This window comes from Eurosta solidaginis, chromosome 1, assembly GCF_040869045.1.
Source record: "Eurosta solidaginis isolate ZX-2024a chromosome 1, ASM4086904v1, whole genome shotgun sequence".
In the NCBI taxonomy this organism is placed as follows: domain Eukaryota; kingdom Metazoa; phylum Arthropoda; class Insecta; order Diptera; family Tephritidae; genus Eurosta; species Eurosta solidaginis.
Window position 1 is genome coordinate 357,277,584 of NC_090319.1, and position 19,215 is coordinate 357,296,798.

The 19,215-nt window shown below is 37.3% G+C and overlaps 1 protein-coding gene and 1 pseudogene across 1 annotated transcript; one reads left to right on the forward strand and one right to left on the reverse strand.

Moving 5' to 3' along the window:
* Positions 1-374: 374 nt before the first annotated feature.
* On the reverse strand, positions 375-3,422 carry LOC137238120 (actin, cytoplasmic A3a-like; annotated as a pseudogene).
* A 1,759-nt stretch (positions 3,423-5,181) lies between these two features.
* LOC137244801 (histone H1.1, embryonic-like) lies at positions 5,182-7,172 on the forward strand. The gene has a single exon (XM_067774334.1). The coding sequence runs from the start codon at positions 5,286-5,288 to the stop codon at positions 5,907-5,909; it is 624 nt and encodes a 207-aa protein (XP_067630435.1). The 5' UTR covers positions 5,182-5,285; the 3' UTR covers positions 5,910-7,172.
* Positions 7,173-19,215: the final 12,043 nt, after the last annotated feature.

Consider the following 19,215-nt stretch of genomic DNA (forward strand, 5'->3'; position numbering starts at 1 on the left):
ATAAATTACTTTTCTACATAACACGTGGCACCGCCCGTTAAAAAAATTTCTCCCCATTTCCTCTTACAATAAAACTTGCTAAGTGAAATATCATTGATTCAAAACTATTTTTTGCTAAGTTATAGCTTATTATTGTTCAAAAATCATTTAGTTGATGTTGCAACATTTTTCTTTTTACGTAATCCATCAATAATGATTAATGACTGAGACGTCATTAATTCAAATTAATCAAATATTTTAGTGGATTTTTTATAGGGTGCCCGTAAATTGTTTAGTCCCGTGCTCGGATTTTCTCTCTACGGCCCTACCCACGTGCCCTTTGCCCAGCACCAAAACTAGAAGGCGTTATATCTGTACGCTCCACTTGACTTATCCTTATTCTTATTTATTCTTTTCAATTTATTGTAACATTTTAAATAATGAGAAAATAATACATTTGTGTGAGAACTTAAAAAAGAAAAATCCTTTAAATCTCTAGAAGATCTATTATTATAATAATATGGAATACCATGTAACTGGTTTAGAAGCATTTCCTGTGCACAATTGATGGGCCAGACTCGTCGTATTCCTGCTTCGAGATCCACAGCTGTTGGAAAGTTGACAGGGAAGCTAGAATGGAACCACCGATCCATACAGAGTATTTACGTTCTGGTCGCGCGATGACTTTGATTTTCATTGTTGATGTTGCTAAAGCGGTGATTTCCTTTTGTATACGATCAGCAAAACCTGGATACATTGTGGTACCACCCGACAATACAGTGTTGGCATACAAATCCTTACGGGTATCAACATAGCACTTCATAATCGAATTATATGTAGTTTCATGAATACCAGATGCTTCCACACCTAAGAATGATGGTTGGAATAGAGCTTCGGGGCAACGGAAACGTTCATTACCAATTGTGATCACTTGACCATCAGGTAATTCATAAGATTTCTCCAATGATGAACTTGATGCAGCTGTAGCCATTTCTTGTTCAAAGTCAAGTGCAACATAGCACAATTTTTCCTTAATATCACGTACAATTTCACGTTCGGCAGTTGTAGTAAATGAATAACCACGTTCAGCCAAAATCTTCATCAAGTAGTCGGTTACAACATCACGACCAGTCAAATTTAAGCGTAGAATGGCGCGTGACTGCGCATAACCTTTATAGATGGGAACAGTTTGCGGTACACCATCACCACAATCCGGCACAATACCAGTGGTACGACCGGAGGCATATAGCGATAGCACTGCCTGTATGGCAACATACATGGCAGGTGTGTTGAATGTTTCGAACATGATTTGTGTCATCTTCTCACGGTTGGACTTTGGATTTAAGGGTGCTTCAGTACAATACCGTGTTCAATAGGGTATTTTAGTGTTAGGATACAACGTTTGCTTTGTCACCGACAGATGAATCTTTTTTGCCCATACCAACCATAACACCCTGATGACGTGGGCGTCCCACAATTGAAGGGAATACAGCGCGGGGGGCTACATCACCGGCAAAACCAGCTTTGCACATACCGGAACCATTGTCAACAACTAACGCAGCAACTTCTTCTGTACACATTTTGTCTTGAGCTCGGTGGGGCGCTTGAGGCACCATCCTTGGTTGGTGTTGATCAATAGTGGAAGTACTTGGTCTTACAAGTGTTATGAGCGTATCATTGGTAGCTATTGAGTCGTTCCTTTCACTTGCTATTGTCTTTTTACGTTTACGTACCTTACCGCCATTTATGATATTCTTTGTGTGGTGGCCCTTTGTTAAGCTAGCACGTCTAGCATTACGTTGTAATTTTAAGCAACCCGATAATCCTCTACCAGTCACATTTATAAGCAGCCCGTTAGTGATATGCGCACGCAGTTGCTTGATCAATGCGTAGCATCTTGACGTTATCTCGATATGATATTTCTCGTTGATATATTTCTTTAGTTTTTGCAATGAGAATCCCCGTGAGCTATTGAGTTCGTGAACTGCTTCATCTACCATCACTTGAGTTGTGGGCAATTTACGTGTATTTAAGCGTATATTGTAAACGTGGGAGGATCCACTAGCGTGGAATGTGCATTGGGTAGAGTTGAGTCCAATTGCATTGTTAAACAAAACAAGTTAACGAAGTAGAGGAGCAAAATAAAACACTAAAAAAGTAAAATAACTAAAAAAGTAAAAACAAAAAATAACAGCATATTATAAAGAAGAAGAAGTAAGATTTACAGATGCATAACGAAAGAAAGAACTTTGGTTGGGACAAATTTAAAAAGGGGAACGAAATTTAACTCATTTTGGGGAATAATGATAAAAAGCAAAAGCAAAAAGTTATTATTATAAACACAAATATTCATTAAATATTTTATTACAAAACAAAATTTGTAATGGTAACATTATATCAAAATCCGGCAACCAATTAGCCGTTGTGTTTTTATGAAAGTGGCAACGCACAGATAAGAAGTCTTTGAACAAACTTATAGTACATATAGTCATAGAGTTTATTCTTAATTTGCACTTAAAGGTTGAACTGGCAACAAAATCTCCATCGCCTATATGTATAAAAGCTTGAAGAGTTTAAGCTTTGGTACCTAAGGTGATATTAAACAAATTAATGAATACTCGCCGCTATTTGTAGACTCTGTAGACTCATGACGGGTATTCGGACTGGACACTGTCTTGTGGCGTCACATGCCTTTAAATTAGGCTTGGTCAGTGATAGCAGATATAGGAAGTGCTGGTTGGAGGAGGAAACGATCGGGCACGTTTTTTGTTCGTACTCTGCGCTTGCCAGGCTAAAACTCTAGCTATTGGGAGTGATACAGATGTCAGATCTAAAAGCAGCAAGTAGCTTAAGTCCTAGAAAGCTTATAGTATTTGCCAGGAGGACAGAGTTATTTTATAACATTGGTCCTGGATTTTGATAGGAGTTTTCAGTTTGGTCTTGGTCGTTAAAACAAACTTCTTGTAATACTACGGACTCATTCAGTCTATGCGAGGTCCTCATGGACCGGCCAGTTCAACCTTACCTAACCTGGCGCTATTTACCTCCGAGGTGATTGTGGCTGAACTTGACTGCTATTTTCGTCTTGCTCCTCTTAATTTTCGGTACAAATTTGCGGGACGGGACCTACATTTTTTTTCCGAATCCCAACAGTAGCTGAATTTTCATTGAGACGATTTCCATGACAGCAGTACAATCGGGGAGTTTGCTTAATCACTGCCGAGGGCCGACTGTGCTTAAAAAATCCTTCTTCTAATAAAAAAATTTTTTTTCTAAAATTTTGATATTGCTTTTCCCGGGGCGTGAACCCACAGGATCTTCCGTGTCCAGCGTTAATGAACCGTTCGCACCCAGTTTTCTGAAAAATAGCATTGTTACTATGTGCAAGAAAAACTTAAAATTTTGTTGTACTTTACAATAATTTTCCGAAATAAAAATAAAACTTATAACTGTTACCTTAGCTGAAGTAAACCCTACATTTTAGTAAGTTTTTCGCCCCTTTAAACCTGTACATCTTACTTACTTACACTTCTCCTTACACTGCTTTTATTTTTATACTCAGCTGAGAAGAGCTCACAGAGTATATTAATTTCGTTCGTATAACGGTACCCCGTAACGGCGTGAACTAATTGAGATAGATATAGACTTCTATATATCAAAATGATCTGGGCGAAAAGAGAAATTCATTTAGCCATGTCCGTCCATCCGTCCGTCCGCCCGTCTGACCTTAAACACGATAACTTGAGTAAATTTTGAGGTATATTAATGAAATTTGGTACGAAAGTTCTTGGGCATTCATCTCAGACCGTTATTTAAAATGAAAGAAATCGGACTATAACCACGCCCACTTTTTCGATATCGAAAATTTCGAAAAACCGAAAAAGTGCGATAATTCATTAACAAAGACGGATAAAGCGATGAAACTTGGTAGGTGGGTTGACCTTATTACGTAAAATAGAAAATTAGTAAAAATTCGGACAATGGGCGTGGCACCGCCCACTTTTGAAAGAAGGTAATTTAAAAGCTTGGCAAGCTGTAATTTGGCAGTCGTTGAGGGTATCATGATGAAATTTGGCAGGAACGTTACTCCTATTATTTACTATATGTGTGCTAAATAAAAATTAGAAAAATTAGTTCACGTATTTATCCGAACTCACTTTATCTTGGTATTAATAATGGGCGAAATCTGACTATGACCACCCACTTTTTCTATATCGAAAAATGAAAAAAACATGGTAATTGGATTGGTTTTTTGACGCAAAATATAACTTTAGAAAAAACTTTGTAAAATGGGCGAAATCAAAAGCCCTTGGAATCATGGCAGGAATACTGTTCGTGGTATTACATATATAAATAGCTTAGCCGTACCAGAAAAATGATATTCTTGGTCACCCTGATCCACATTTTGGTCGATATCTCGAAAACGTCTTCACATATACAACTAAGGGCCACTCCATTTTAAAACCCTCATTAACACCTTTCACTTGACACTCATATCGTCAAAAACACATTCTACAGTCACCCCTGGTCCACTTTTATGGCAATATCTCGAAGAGGCGTCCACTTTTAGAGCTAATGCCCACTCCCTTTTAAAATACTCATTACCACCTTTCATCTGATACCCATATCGTACAAACATATTCTGGAGTCACCCCGGTCTACCTTTATGGCGATATATCGAAAAGGCGTCCATGTACAGAACTAAAGCCCACTCCATTTTAAAATACTCTTTAATACCTTCCATTTGATACCCATGTCATACAAACACATTCCAGGGTTACCCTAGGTTCATTTTCCTATATGGTGATTTTCCCTTATTTTGTCTCCAAAACTCTCAGCTGAGTATGTATTGTTCGGTTACACCCGAACTTAGCCTTCCTTACTTGTTTGCTTTTACTTTTGAATATATTTTGCAAATCTGTTGTTTTATTATGTTCATTCTAAATCAATTGATATCCTTAAAACGTACTGCGAATCAATTATACCCAATGCACACTCCACTCCACCCAGTTTTCTGAAAAATACCACTGTTATTCTGTGCAAGAAAAACTTAAAGTTTTGTTGTACTGTGCAATAATTTTCCGAAATAAAATTAAAACTTATAACTGTTACGTTCCCTGAACAAAACCCTATATTTTAGTAATGTTTTTTCGCTTCTTTGAACCTGTGCATCTTACTTACTTACTCTTCTCCTTACACTGCTTTTATCTTTTGCTTTTACTTTTGACATTATTTTGCTAATCTGGTGTTTTATTTTGTTCATCTACTTGGTTAAAATTTTTTGTTAAATCATTGTTATCCTTAAAATGTACTGGGAATCAATTATACCCAATGCACACTCCACGTTAATGGAGTTTTTGAAGCATGGAGCACATTCAAATACACAAAAATTGCCCACAACCCAAGTAATGGTAGATGAAGCAATTCACGAACTCAATAGCTCACGGGGATTCTCGCTGCAAAAACTAAAGAAATATATCAACGAGAAATATCATATCGAGATAACGTCAAGACGTTACGCATTGATCAAGGAGCAATTGCGTTTGCAGATCACCGATGGGATACTTATAAATGTGACTGGCCGAGGATTATCGGGTTGCTTAAAATTACAATCAAAAGCTAAACTCAAAAAAGCTAGCTTGACGAAAGTTTATCACACAATGAATATCGTAAATGAAGAAAAGGTGCGCAAACGCAAGAAGTCAGCAAATAAAGCAACAGCTAAAAGCGATATGATATTTACCGCAACACCAAGTACGCCCACTAATGATCAGCATCAACCAAGAATGATGCCTCTAGCACCACATCGCAGCTCTGTAGCCGATCTCAGTCAATTGGAGTTCGCTGAAGGAACGCCTTGTAGTTCTGGTGGCGGTGAAAAGACGAGTAGACGTCGGCTGTTCCGGATTGCGAGTTCGCAGGTGTTTTAAGAAATTGATTTTCTTTCGAAGTACTAACTAACATCGCTTAGTGTATGTTTCATTGTTATGGAGCTGGATTCCATATAAATGACGCTGAGTACAATTTTTTTTTTTTAAGAAAACGTTCTTCGAAATAAAATTCGATTATAATGTTTTCACCAAATGTAAAGATGTTTACATTTATGTACAAGAGAAGTGGGCCAATCATATATACATATTTCTCAATAGAAGCTTAAATCAATTAAGTTACCGAACTTTATACTACATTGTTGATGTGAAATTGCTTTACTTTCTTATTATATATTCTTGGAGCACTCTTGATTAGTTAATTTTGCGCAATTTATATTACTTGGTGCGCATATACTTATTTAATGTATTTACTGAAAATATTCATGTTTATTTTGAGGTGGACTTTCTTAAAGTTCTTTTGCACACGAAAAATGTGGGGCGCTATGTTCCTGCTGAAAAGTGTCAAAAAGTAAATTGATTACCCTTTCAGTTGCCCAAATGAAATTTCAAAGTTAGTCTTTTTTATTCAAATATACGCGTATCTTAAAAATAACTGAATTTATTTAATTGAATTAAGCAGCTATCCAAAATAATATTTGTTTCTTAAGTTTCAGAAAAATCACAGAAATTTCAATAAGTATAACAAATTTTTTGGAAGAATTATGCGTCATATATTTTGTTCGAGTCACTATTATAATTCTTATAAATTGAAAATTTTAATTATCAGATGTTTTTTATTAAGTGAGTGCAGAATTTTGTGCAAATGGTCTAGCATCATTGCATTGCAAACTTATGTAGCATATTTTTTACACTAACACAATACACGGCTATGCATTTGTTACATCATGGCAAATACCCAACATCAAAACCCGTAGTTTATTTTTTCAACAACTATCAAAACAAAACAAAATATGCAAAGAAAAATTTTAAAATGAAAACAGTTTTTCACGATCCCTAGCTTTTAGTCGCTATAGCAATGTTTCCAACATCAAATGCACAAAATTCTGAATTCCAATCTTAAAAAATGTTTATTTGGAACTTTTATCACAAAAGTGTTACCATAATAATTATGAAAAATAAATTTTGTTTTTTAACAGGGATGTGCTGCCATTCGCTATCGAGTGAAACTACGGGTTGAACTCTATTTAAATTTTCCGCATACAATAGGCAGTTTCACTTGAATTGCAGCACATGCCTGTAAATCTTGGAATTTTGTTGTCGATTCATGTCACAAATAAAAGTATTTTAAAATAATTAAAAGTAGTATATGTGTTTTTGTGTAAAATTATGTAAATTATGATTTTACGAAGGAGGGCTGGAGATCGAATATGACTTGTGGTATGTTGTTCTTGTAGTAATAGTTCCTAGAACCGATTTATCGCAAGTCGTATGGACCTGAAGGTCACATGAAAGTAAGAATTCTGTTAGATTACAAGTTTTTCTCGTTGAATAACTCAATAGAGGAGAAGCAACCCATATAGAGAATTAAGATAGATTAACGTAGCGCAAGATTAACTTGCGTTTCCTTTGCTAGGCTGTGTTCTTCTTCGGCTGTAGATAATGCCTTACTAGATTACACAGAGAACTTATCAATTTTGTATGAATATCGTTCAGAGCTAGTGCGCGTGTTATTGACCTAATACCACGGTAATATATATATGTTGCGCGGTTTATGAAAAGGTGGCGCTTGACTAAAAAAAAAGAAGAGCACAAACGTCCTGAAGAAATGCATTGTTTATCTTTAAGAGCTGTTTCTCGCAGTTCCTTTTTTGAGTCATAAGCCACCTTTTCATAGACCTGGTCACATATAGTAGGATCTCGTCAAAACTCTCACGAAGATGATGTCTCATGTGGAGTGAGTTATGTGATATTCAAGCGGTTAACTGCTGGAATGTTGAGGTTTGTCACATCCATATAATACCAAGAAATACCGTTCAACAGTTTAACGATGGCTGTGAATTTAAATGCAATGAAGGTAATTAGAACCTTTCGGGATCTGTCATTTAAATTAAAGGTATGTACTATAAGTAATGTTTTAAGGCTTTCATTCCGTTACCTCAAATGGTTCGGAGATACCGAATGGAGAGTCAAGTAGTACTAAAATTAAAACTTCTTTATCTGTATGGTGTTATACGATCACGTATTGAAAAACAATTTCACAAAATTGACAAATATGAACCTTTTTTTAAGCTATTTGAACCTAATAAGCAATTGTAGCCACTTTTTCACATATTACCTAATCCCAATCACAACTGCACGGCTATTGCGATTTAAAAAATTTAATTTGATCACGGATCGTATAACATGATATGGGCCCTGAATATCTTTGGGGACTGTAAAATAAATAACTCAAATATTCAGTATAGCAAAAGGTTCTTTATTTACGGCACTACTATGGTAGTAGTAATTTACAATTAAATTACTCGCGTACTTCACTGAGAGCATGTTAAAATTAAACTGATTTATCATCACTTGGACTGCGCTGCATTTATACTCTCGGTTTGCCTCGTTTACCTTTTTCTCCTAGGGTCTAGACTATTCGCGAACAACTGTCTCGAATAGTTGCTTATATATTTCTTATTTCTGTATTTCATACTTTGTACGCAGTTCCCCATTTACACTGAGAATAAGGATATATGTGTGTTCCACTCTTTATGGAATTTGTCCCCTACTAGGATATGTGTGTGTCCCACTCTCTACGGAATTTTTCCCCTACTTTTCTTAAGTGCTCTTCCTAGATTCTATTGAATCGTTCCATCATACAATCGGACAGAGGATGCAATGCAGTTGTTCGTGTTTTTTGAATGTCCAATGTCTTACACATTTCTTGGAAAAAAGCTGATTCAAAAATCCAGCCTAGGCCAGAATGTAACTCTATTGGTATAACATACCTTGCAGCCCAATTGTTTATAAACACTTCTGCTACGGTTTCCGCTAACTGGTTTTATTTTTTTTTAATTGGGTATACCTCTGGCCATTTGCTGAAGTAATCCATAGCCATCACAACGTATTTGTTCCTTCTGTTACCAGAAGGTAATAGATCTACGACATTCATGGCGATTATTTCAAATGGTCACCTGAGTTTTATATATTGCTTCATCTGATAATGGCTTTGAATTTTGGGTCCTTTTGGGCTGATGCAAACGTTGCAGTTGGCAGCCCATTCTGTGTAGAGACTTCTAATATCGTTACAACGATTTATGAAAATCACTCCTTATAACATGGCGCAAATAAGGTATACTTTTTTTTGCAAATTTTTTGCACGATATGTGCTAAAGCCACTATGACTCAAGCTAAATAGTATATCACCATGCCTACTAAGGCATCAAGTCCCGGGAATCCCGACTCCGAATCCACTCCGAAAGCGTGGGATTACATTTTAAAAACTTCCAGAAAAAGGAATTTCTTCGGGATCACAAATTGCTAATTTAAATATCTTTAATTGATATGTATATTTTTTTTTCAAATTTAAACCACAGCATATCCTTTTTTCCTTCTTTAAACGTTTTAAATTTCAACGATCCGATTTCAATGGAAACAAACATTTTTCTAAATAATGTTTTTGTTAAACTAATCATGATAATAATTTACAACAGGATACCCGTCCAAAATTATCAGGAGAGGTGACCCGGGACCATTCCGATATCGGGGATGGGATCCACAGTATTTTTACGCAGAACACCTTCCTGCATTGAATGCCTTCGGCCGCGCTTATGAAAAGTTACCCTGGGGACCCGCCAGGGATAAAAATTAAATTTGTGCAAATTTTCTTTGCTCAATTTTTTCCCTGTGTACAAAAAAATTACAACAACCACTTCAAAATTGCCAACTTCAATTTTTGTTTCGCCTTATTATTATTTTCGCCGAGGTCAGGACGTGCCGTTTGACAGCTTTTCCTATATTTTTTGACGCGTGTTAGCAATCGACATCTGTTGTAAGTAATTACACTAATCATATTTGTATAAGCTACATAATTATTTTTGAACCAAAATTGAAAGATAACAGGTTCTGGATGATCCCGAAATGTTCCGGATCCCAGGATTGCAAAAGATCGTCGGGATTCGATGCCTTTATTTCTACTTTAGGTGGATATGTGCTGATGAAGGTCTGGTTGTCACGGGCTCTAGCTCTACAAGCTTTGATTTTTGAAAATATGATTTCATTACAAACTAGCAGACCCGGCAGACGTTGTTCTGCCCTAAATTTGGCCTACCTGCATACATTTTAAAAAGCTTTTTCCATCTAACTATGCCATCCCCCCTTCACTTTTTCCTAATCCTCTTATTCACTCCTCCCTCCGTCTTTTTCGCTTCATCTATCTCCATCTTCGTCTCATTCTATCTCTTTTGTTCCAGTCCCAGTCCCAGTCCCACTCCGAGTCTCAGTCCCACTCCGAGTCTCAGTCCCAGTCCTAGTCCTAATCCCATTCCCAGTCCGTCTCTCGAGACCCTAGTCACCCAGCGGTATAATATATTACTCTGTACTAAAGCACTCATCAACAGCTTTCATTTGATATCCACATTGTATAAACACTCTCTAGGCATCCACGGGCCCACGTTTTGGCCTATATCTCGAGACCCTAGTCACCCAGGGGTATGAAAATTACCCTCTACTAAAGCACTCATTAACAGCTTTCATTTGTTATCCATATTCTATAAAAACATTCTACAACTAAAGACTCTCCTGAATTAAAAAAAAAATGTCTTAGTACTTCTAAATCGCGGCCCCCGGGGGTAATCCCTCTCCCTCTCTCGACGGGCCTGATGATGTGCTATACTTGATATCATTCGCTATAATATTTTTTATTGATAAGCAAGTTGTTTAATTAAACACCAAACAGCTACACGGAAGTATATCCGCACTACCTGAAAATATGAGTGTCGCTACGTATACGTAACATTTTATTATTACGTCTAAACATTTAAAAAAAATTGCAATAAAATAATATTTCGAATATAAACTGAGATATAACATATCCTATATTTCAAGTTAGATCAAACTACATACGGGGTGCAAAACAAATTCAAAATCGCTTCAGTAGTTTAGGAGTCCATCACGGACAAATATAGTGAAACGTGATTTTTATATATAAAGATAATAATCTAATATACAAATTTTGAATTTTTTCTAAAAAAAAATTATAACTCAAGAATAGCTAAACCGATTTGGGATTTCAAAATCAACTAACCATCATCTCTCCTTCCTGTATCTTTCCTAAAAATTGCATGGAAATCTTTCTATCCGTTCTCGAGTTATGGAGTGACAATCAAAATGTAAACTTCTTTTTATATATATAGATGCCCCTCACCGGCCACCGTGGTGTGATGGTAGCGTGCTCCGCCTATCACACCGTATGCCCTGGGTTCAACTCCCGGGCAAAGCAAAATCAAAATTTTAGAAATAAGATTTTTCAATTAGAAGAAAATTTTTCTAAGCGGGGTCGCCCCTCGGCAGTGTCTGGCAAGCGCTCCGATTGTATTTCTGCCATGAAAAGCTCTCAGTGAAAACTCATCTGCCTTGCAGATGCCGTTCGGAGTCGGCATAAAACATGTAGGTCCCGTCCGGCCAATTTGTAGGGAAAAATCAAGAGCACGACGCAAATTGGAAGAGAAGCTCGGCCTTAGATCTCTTCGGAGGTTATCGCGCCTTACATTTATTTTTTATTTTTATTTAGATGCCCCTCAATATGAAATAAAATATTGTTTACTGGAATTAATAACTTAAAGCGTTGATGTTTGGTCACTTCAAAAAAAAAAAAAACTTGTTATAAATTTAATAACACAACGGACAATGCGGTTTAATATTTCAAAGCGAATAAAAGTACTTATAAGTAAGAGAATGAAAAAGTAATTTTATATGACTGCTTTGAACCCTTAAATTTTTATCTAGAAAATAAAGAAATAAAATCAAATAATAACAACAAATATACACATACCAGTTTAAGTGAAGGCAAAGAGATATTTGCACATATTTTGTATTGTCTAAGTGGAGTTTGGGGCAATTCACATGGGAATACGCATTTGTTTATATTGCTAAAATCTCATAGAATGGACTTTTGGATTAATATTTAGGCATACATATACAATTTATTATACATATTGTCACGGATATTAGCATCACTAAATTATCCCATCACTAAGGCGATGCTAAGGCCATGCCAAGCAGTATTTACGTTAATAATTAAATCAAGTATACACATATATAAGGCAGCCCAGAGAGATGTCACACACAGATGCATTTACTTATATGCCTATGTGCGCAAACTACAAACATTCACATCAATAATTCAATCTTTATGTATCTACTTAAACGAATAAATAATTGCGTCTACACATATGTACACATTCCGACGAGCAACATTTACATACAAGGCAGCAAGAGATGAGATGTCACACACCGATGAATTTACTTATACGCTTATGTGTGTGCGGGAAACTGTAAACTACAAACACATGCATATACCTTATCTGAGTTGTCACAAGAGTGAGCAATAATTTGTGCACGTAGTTGTGGCTGGCGATTTTGTAGCCGAAACAACTAGTAAGTTCTGGAAATCGAAGAGCCTAGAAGTATGCAGCGTAAACTATAAAAGCGGCGCCAGCGAGTAAGAAGTAATTCAGTTTGATTTGAGTTGATCAGCAGTTACGACTAAGAAGATATCTAGCGAGCAACCAGTATTATTTTGATTAGTGGAGTTTCATTTGAGCTATCAGTTTGGTTATTAAGCTATTCGTTGCACAGTTTGAGTGTTATTGTGAAGCATTTTAATAAAGGCCATTTTTCCATTATTCAATATTGGAGTTATTTATTCAACAGTTTAGCGATACGAACCTAGCAAAAGGGGCAAATAAGAGGATTTGCCAGCAAATTCGTTACAATTGGTGTCAGAAGAGGAATTGTTGAATAAATTCCAGAGGACAACAACGACATGGCAAAGTTCAGTGAATTGAAGATCCAGCAACTAAAGAAGGAGTTGGATAGCCGTGGATTGAATACAAGCGGCGTTAAACTTGAACTTCAGGCACGGCTACGAGAGGCAATGGAAGCGGAAGGAATTGATGTGGAAGAGTACGACTTTCATCTTGATGGCGAGGAAGTAACAAAAATTGAAGAGAAAAACGAAACATCGCAGACAGTTACGAGCACAGACTTGAACATGATTTTGGCTGCAATATCTGCTCAAACATCGACAATGTCATCACAGATGGAATCCCAAGAGACACGAATAACATCGAAAATTGAAGCACAAGAAACGCGTATGGCAGAAATGTCGACACAGATTACATCAAAGATGGAGACACAATTGGAAGAACAGAAGACATATATGGCATCCCAACTGGTATCGCAGGAGACACGCATAACATCAAAGATGGAAGAACAAGAGGAGCGCTTATCATTGCAGGTGGCACAAATGTCTTCACAGTTAGAAGCACAGGAAGCAAGGGTAACATCAAAGATGGAAGCGCAGGATGCAAAAATCGCTCAATTTCAGGCAGAAGTTTTTATAAACAATTGGGTTGCAAGGTATGGTGTACCAATGGAGTTACATTCTGACCAAGGCAGGAATTTCGAATCAGCTGTGTTCCAGGAAATGTGTAAGTCATTGGGCATTCGAAAAACACGGACAACTGCATTGCATCCTCAATCCGATGGTATGGTAGAACGATTCAATAGAACATTGGAGGAGCACTTAAGGAAAGTAGTGGACAAGTACCATAAAGGATGGGATACCCGCATACCATTATTCTTGATGGCTTACCGATCAGCAGTGCATGAGACAACGGGCCAAACCCCTGCAAAAGTAATTTTTGGCAATGACCTTAGACTGCCAGCTGATTTGAAGTTTGGGATAGATGCCAATGCGGAGAGAAATGTCAGGAAATCCACTAGTGATTTGGAAGAAGAGCTAAGAGAAATACATGATCTGATAAGGCAACGAACAAAGATTATGAGTGACAAGATGAAAGCCAGATATGATAAAGCAATTAATTCAGAAGGTTTTCAGGAAGGAGATTTGGTGCTGTTATACAACCCACAACGTAAAAAAGGTTTGTCCCCGAAATTGCAGTGTAATTGGGAAGGCCCATACAAAGTTGTAAAACGGATCAACGATGTAGTGTACCGCATACAAACCATCGGTAAACCACGAACCAAAATGAAGGTGGTCCATTTGGAAAGGCTAGCAACGTTTAGATCGAGAGATTTGTCTGATCGGGACGATCAGACTTAGGTGGAGGGCAGTGTCACGGATATTAGCATCACTAAATTATCCCATCACTAAGGCGATGCTAAGGCCATGCCAAGCAGTATTTACGTTAATAATTAAATCAAGTATACACATATATAAGGCAGCCCAGAGAGATGTCACACACAGATGCATTTACTTATATGCCTATGTGCGCAAACTACAAACATTCACATCAATAATTCAATCTTTATGTATCTACTTAAACGAATAAATAATTGCGTCTACACATATGTACACATTCCGACGAGCAACATTTACATACAAGGCAGCAAGAGATGAGATGTCACACACCGATGAATTTACTTATACGCTTATGTGTGTGCGGGAAACTGTAAACTACAAACACATGCATATACCTTATCTGAGTTGTCACAAGAGTGAGCAATAATTTGTGCACGTAGTTGTGGCTGGCGATTTTGTAGCCGAAACAACTAGTAAGTTCTGGAAATCGAAGAGCCTAGAAGTATGCAGCGTAAACTATAAAAGCGGCGCCAGCGAGTAAGAAGTAATTCAGTTTGATTTGAGTTGATCAGCAGTTACGACTAAGAAGATATCTAGCGAGCAACCAGTATTATTTTGATTAGTGGAGTTTCATTTGAGCTATCAGTTTGGTTATTAAGCTATTCGTTGCACAGTTTGAGTGTTATTGTGAAGCATTTTAATAAAGGCCATTTTTCCATTATTCAATATTGGAGTTATTTATTCAACAGTTTAGCGATACGAACCTAGCAAAAGGGGCAAATAAGAGGATTTGCCAGCAAATTCGTTACAATATATTTACATAAAATCGCATATTATGTACATATGTTCGCATTCAAGTTAAAATTAACTTTTGCATTAATGCATACAATTAATCCCCCCTCACAAACCCATCAATGACCATTTGGCTAGGTTTAAATTAAGCTACAATGCAACTTATGCCTCAATAGAGGGTGCTGACATACACGCTGAGAATCATACACCTTTAACAGTTTGAGGAAGCTCTCCAACTTTTGATACAGTAAGCCACGGAACGTTACTGCAAGATTTGGAAGGCTTCCCCATCCTCTTAGTCTCAAAGATTGGACTGCAAATTATCCGCCTGGTTGTCAGGCATCGGCGCAGTTCAGGAACGTAACATCTATACAAGAAGTGCCGCAGGGCGGTGTCCCATACCCGCTTTTGTTGAATTTCTATATATCTAAGCTTCCCTTGCCACCAGAGGGAGCAACTAGTGTATCCTACGCCGATTACTACACCATAACGGCTACAGGTCCCGGCCCACCCATTGATGACCTATGTAATAAAATAAATAAATATCTCCCTAGCCTCTCCAGGTTCTTCGCCTGGCGAAAGCTGACATTGTCACCGACCAAATCATCAGCGATCTTATTTACAACATACAGAAACCAAAAGTCGATCATCTTGCATCCAAATAAACTGGGTGTCATGTTGGATCAGTATCTACAAAAGGATCCGCATAGTAACTAAAATCCAGAGTTGTAATAAAATCGTAAAATCGCTTGCCGTCAGCACTTGGGGTAACGATAAAGAGACGCATATTACCACTTACAAAGAAATTGGTCGGCGGCTTGCACGCTACGCATCCCAACAGGAATCTGATTTAAGAGGCCCGCCTCCCAGGGAATTAAGAACTCGGCCGTATGAAGAAAAAAAAAAAAACAAAACAAAAACGTCCTCAGGGATATCCACAAAAATGGAGTATCTTTGTAAGGTTAAAAGACCTACGTATTATTTTCGACTCTTTGCAGCCCCGTGTTTGGGTTCATGTCTTCCCCGCTTGGTCGATCATGTGCATATCTCGTCTGCTCTTAATCTCGCCCAATCTAATTGGGACATCTAGAGCAAGCTTCGAGGGATGCGCGCTTTTTATTTAGATAGTTCAGGCGCTTTTTCATTACCATCTCTTCCCATATGCCCTGGGACCCAATGTAGATGTATGCTTCTCTCCCGGTTCTTTGCAGGTTTTCCTTACACTCTTAAACACTTTTTGGTGTTGTGCTAAGGAAGATTATTGCCTTAACTGCTGCTTGGTTGCTAATATAAAAATTACGCGTTTGTAGTTAAAATTATTTTCTTCCAGTGTTTCCACTGATTTCCTTGCGAGGTTCTGACCGACGGCTCAGTTCAACCTAACCTAACCATACGACAACTCCGTGTAGTGCATTATGAGGAATGCTAGCATTTTTTGTATTTCTTGCTGGTTTTGTGGTGAGGCGCTTGCCCGCCCCCCCAACTGTGCGCAGACATATTTTCAAACAAACATTTTTCCAACGTTATGCATTTAATACCCACATTTTAAATTGTGGCTTAAGAGTTTTCTGCTGATACTACAAAATGCGCTAGTAAACAAAACTATGAAAATGACAAATCGTTTGTTGACATTTTACTGGCGAATTTGTACAGTTGAATGTGTTTTTTGTGGTCATTTGTCTTAAAACTAAAATCGTATGCATGTAGATATATGTATGTATGTAGTTCCGTAGAGCAATGCTCTTCTATTTAGCTCTCTAATGGGACCAACTGCTGTTGCTGCTAGTGACTTCTGATTGCTGACTTCTCACACTGTTGACAGTTGACTTACTCAAATGGTATGAACAGAGGCGTAGCGAGCTTAACTCGCTTTCAGGGTACACTACATTTTTGGCTTTCGCTCAGGAAAATTTGAAGTGTCACTCCCAAGTTTGGAAAAACATCTTTTCCATACGGGGTTATGAAAGTAAAGAAGTCCAATGGACTTTTGTGCTTACTTTTTTTATACTGCGGAGTAAAATTTTGTAGTCATAATAAAAAAAAAGAAACACTTGGTGTCATTTACCGCAGAGGAGATTTTTGCCGAGCTTCGTTTAGTTTTCCCTTCAAATTGGCGGGCCCTGTAGGTCCCACAGGTTTTATGCAACATTGGAATGTCAGCTGAATGGTAGATGATTTTTCAATGAGAAGCTTTTCATGGCAGATATACCCTCGGGGTGTTTGCCAAACCACTGCCGATTTATCCTTGCTTAAGACATTTTCACCGTCTAGTAGTAAGTATCCGAAAATTTGAAATTAAGGTCACGTCTCAAGTCAGACCTGCCAGAAAAGACTTGCCATTTATATTTGGAATACATTAAAGTAGTTTGACTTCGTATATTAACGTTCCTTTTTATCAACGAATTAGCATTTACCATTTGGTACTTAATTTGTAGAAATCAATTAAAATAAAAATTGAAATTATCCAGTAATTTTTTTATAGTTCGGAATATTTGCGCTTTCTGTGGCCCCCTCTCTGCGCCACTGGGCATTGAATGGGTAAGAGTACATTTTATATGTTTCGTCGAATATAAAAATCACTTAGTCAAGCTTAATGAAATTAAGACTGAATTTTAAGTTGGAATAATACCCACCAAAAATCGTATATAAGGCTTATTTTATTCGGTAAAATGTTTATCGCTTGAGGTTTAGATATCTTAAGTCTTTTATATGTATTACAAGCCATAAACAGAAAATTAACATTTTAGCTCTGTACCTTCATAAGTTACAGAGATATCACGTTATACATGTCTGCACTACGTATTTTGGTAATTTTTTTTAAGGAAAGTTGCGGTGACTATCAATCAATCTTTGAACTTTTTTCTGTAGCAGTTTTGTGAATTGGCCAAAACCTCTTTGTTCTTCTGCTTCAAAGAGATGGGTGGATTGACTTTTATCATGATACAGATTGTGAATGGAAGGAAAAGAAAGGACGAAGTAAATCCCAAATTAGCTCCATAACAGAATAAGTCCGCAACATCGCTAGGAGACATCAATTACAGCTGCTTAACTGTGGGCAATGCAAGTGTCCCAAGTGACAAAAAATCATCTTTTCCAGTTCGCACTGTAATACAACCTGGTTGATGACCAGCGTCCTTGCCCTATGATGCTCTTCTGTTTACGGATTTTGTGGTCTCACATTAACCTCATTGGAATGTAATATTTCTGCTACCAATCCAACTGGTTAAGTTATAATAGGCTTGTAGTCTTAAGAATACAGATGACTTAGTCTTCTTACATTCGGTATGAAGATTACTAGAACCGTTCTCTTTATGCAGCCGTCAAAGATTATTCTTAGCCATTCTATAACCGTTCCAAAAGCCGTCTGCCATCTACATGGACATATCCCTTCCAAACCTTGTCATTAAAACTTGGCAAACGTTTTTATAACCCATTAAATTTTGTTATTTATCTCCAATCCCGGGACTCTTCGCTTCGTACTTGGCGTGTGGAAGTTGTACACAAGTCCTCCGCATTATCTTCCGATGTTATCTATGTGTTAAGTGAGAATCATGGGACCCCTCACTACAACGTGACCACTCGCCGTCATCCTTTACTAATCCCTGAATTCTATCTCCCCTAGGGAGGGATTTCTTTAGTCCTGCCGCATCGCTGGAGCATCCTACGAAGTTTTCCATGAAACTCTCTTTGACCGATCTCATTTCGCATTTATAGGTCTTCAATACTCGTCCCAGCACTTCTTGAATTCCGCAACAGCTGCCAAGTTAAAAGTTTTCCTACATGCCCAAGACCCAGTTCCTTCTCCACAATAGCACCGATCAAGTTAAACAAGCCAGTACCGAGTCTAAGCGTTTCTAAGATTTTGGACATTTTCGAATATGTCATAGACGTTGTTCGTTCTTTAAAATTTAGAAACATATGCATATGATATTTAAATAATACATTTAAAATATGATAAACCTGAGCGTTTGTTAGCCCCATCCGGAGTTGATAGTAATGTCGTTAGCTTAATGTGAAATTGTGCTAAGTCACTTTTTTTTGAAAAGTTTTATTTTAATGCAGTTTTAAAACTGTATTCAAAATACATCAATCACAAAAAAAAAATATTTTATTTTAATTTTTCATTTTTACGTGCTGTGGGCAATGATGTGTAAATGTGCTAAGTCGTGTCAGCTGTTAAAAAGAATGTGCTAAGTCAACCTGTCAATAATATCAATCTGAATTACTAGCCATTTCTTTGTGCGCGCATTTTATTTATTTATTTAATTCATTCAGTCTAAAAGTACATGCTTTATTGTTGTTGCT

Excerpts from the sequence above, each read along its gene's own strand:
- LOC137244801 (XM_067774334.1), top strand. The coding sequence starts at position 5,286 with ATGTACTGGGAATCAATTATACCCAATGCACACTCCACGTTAATGGAG.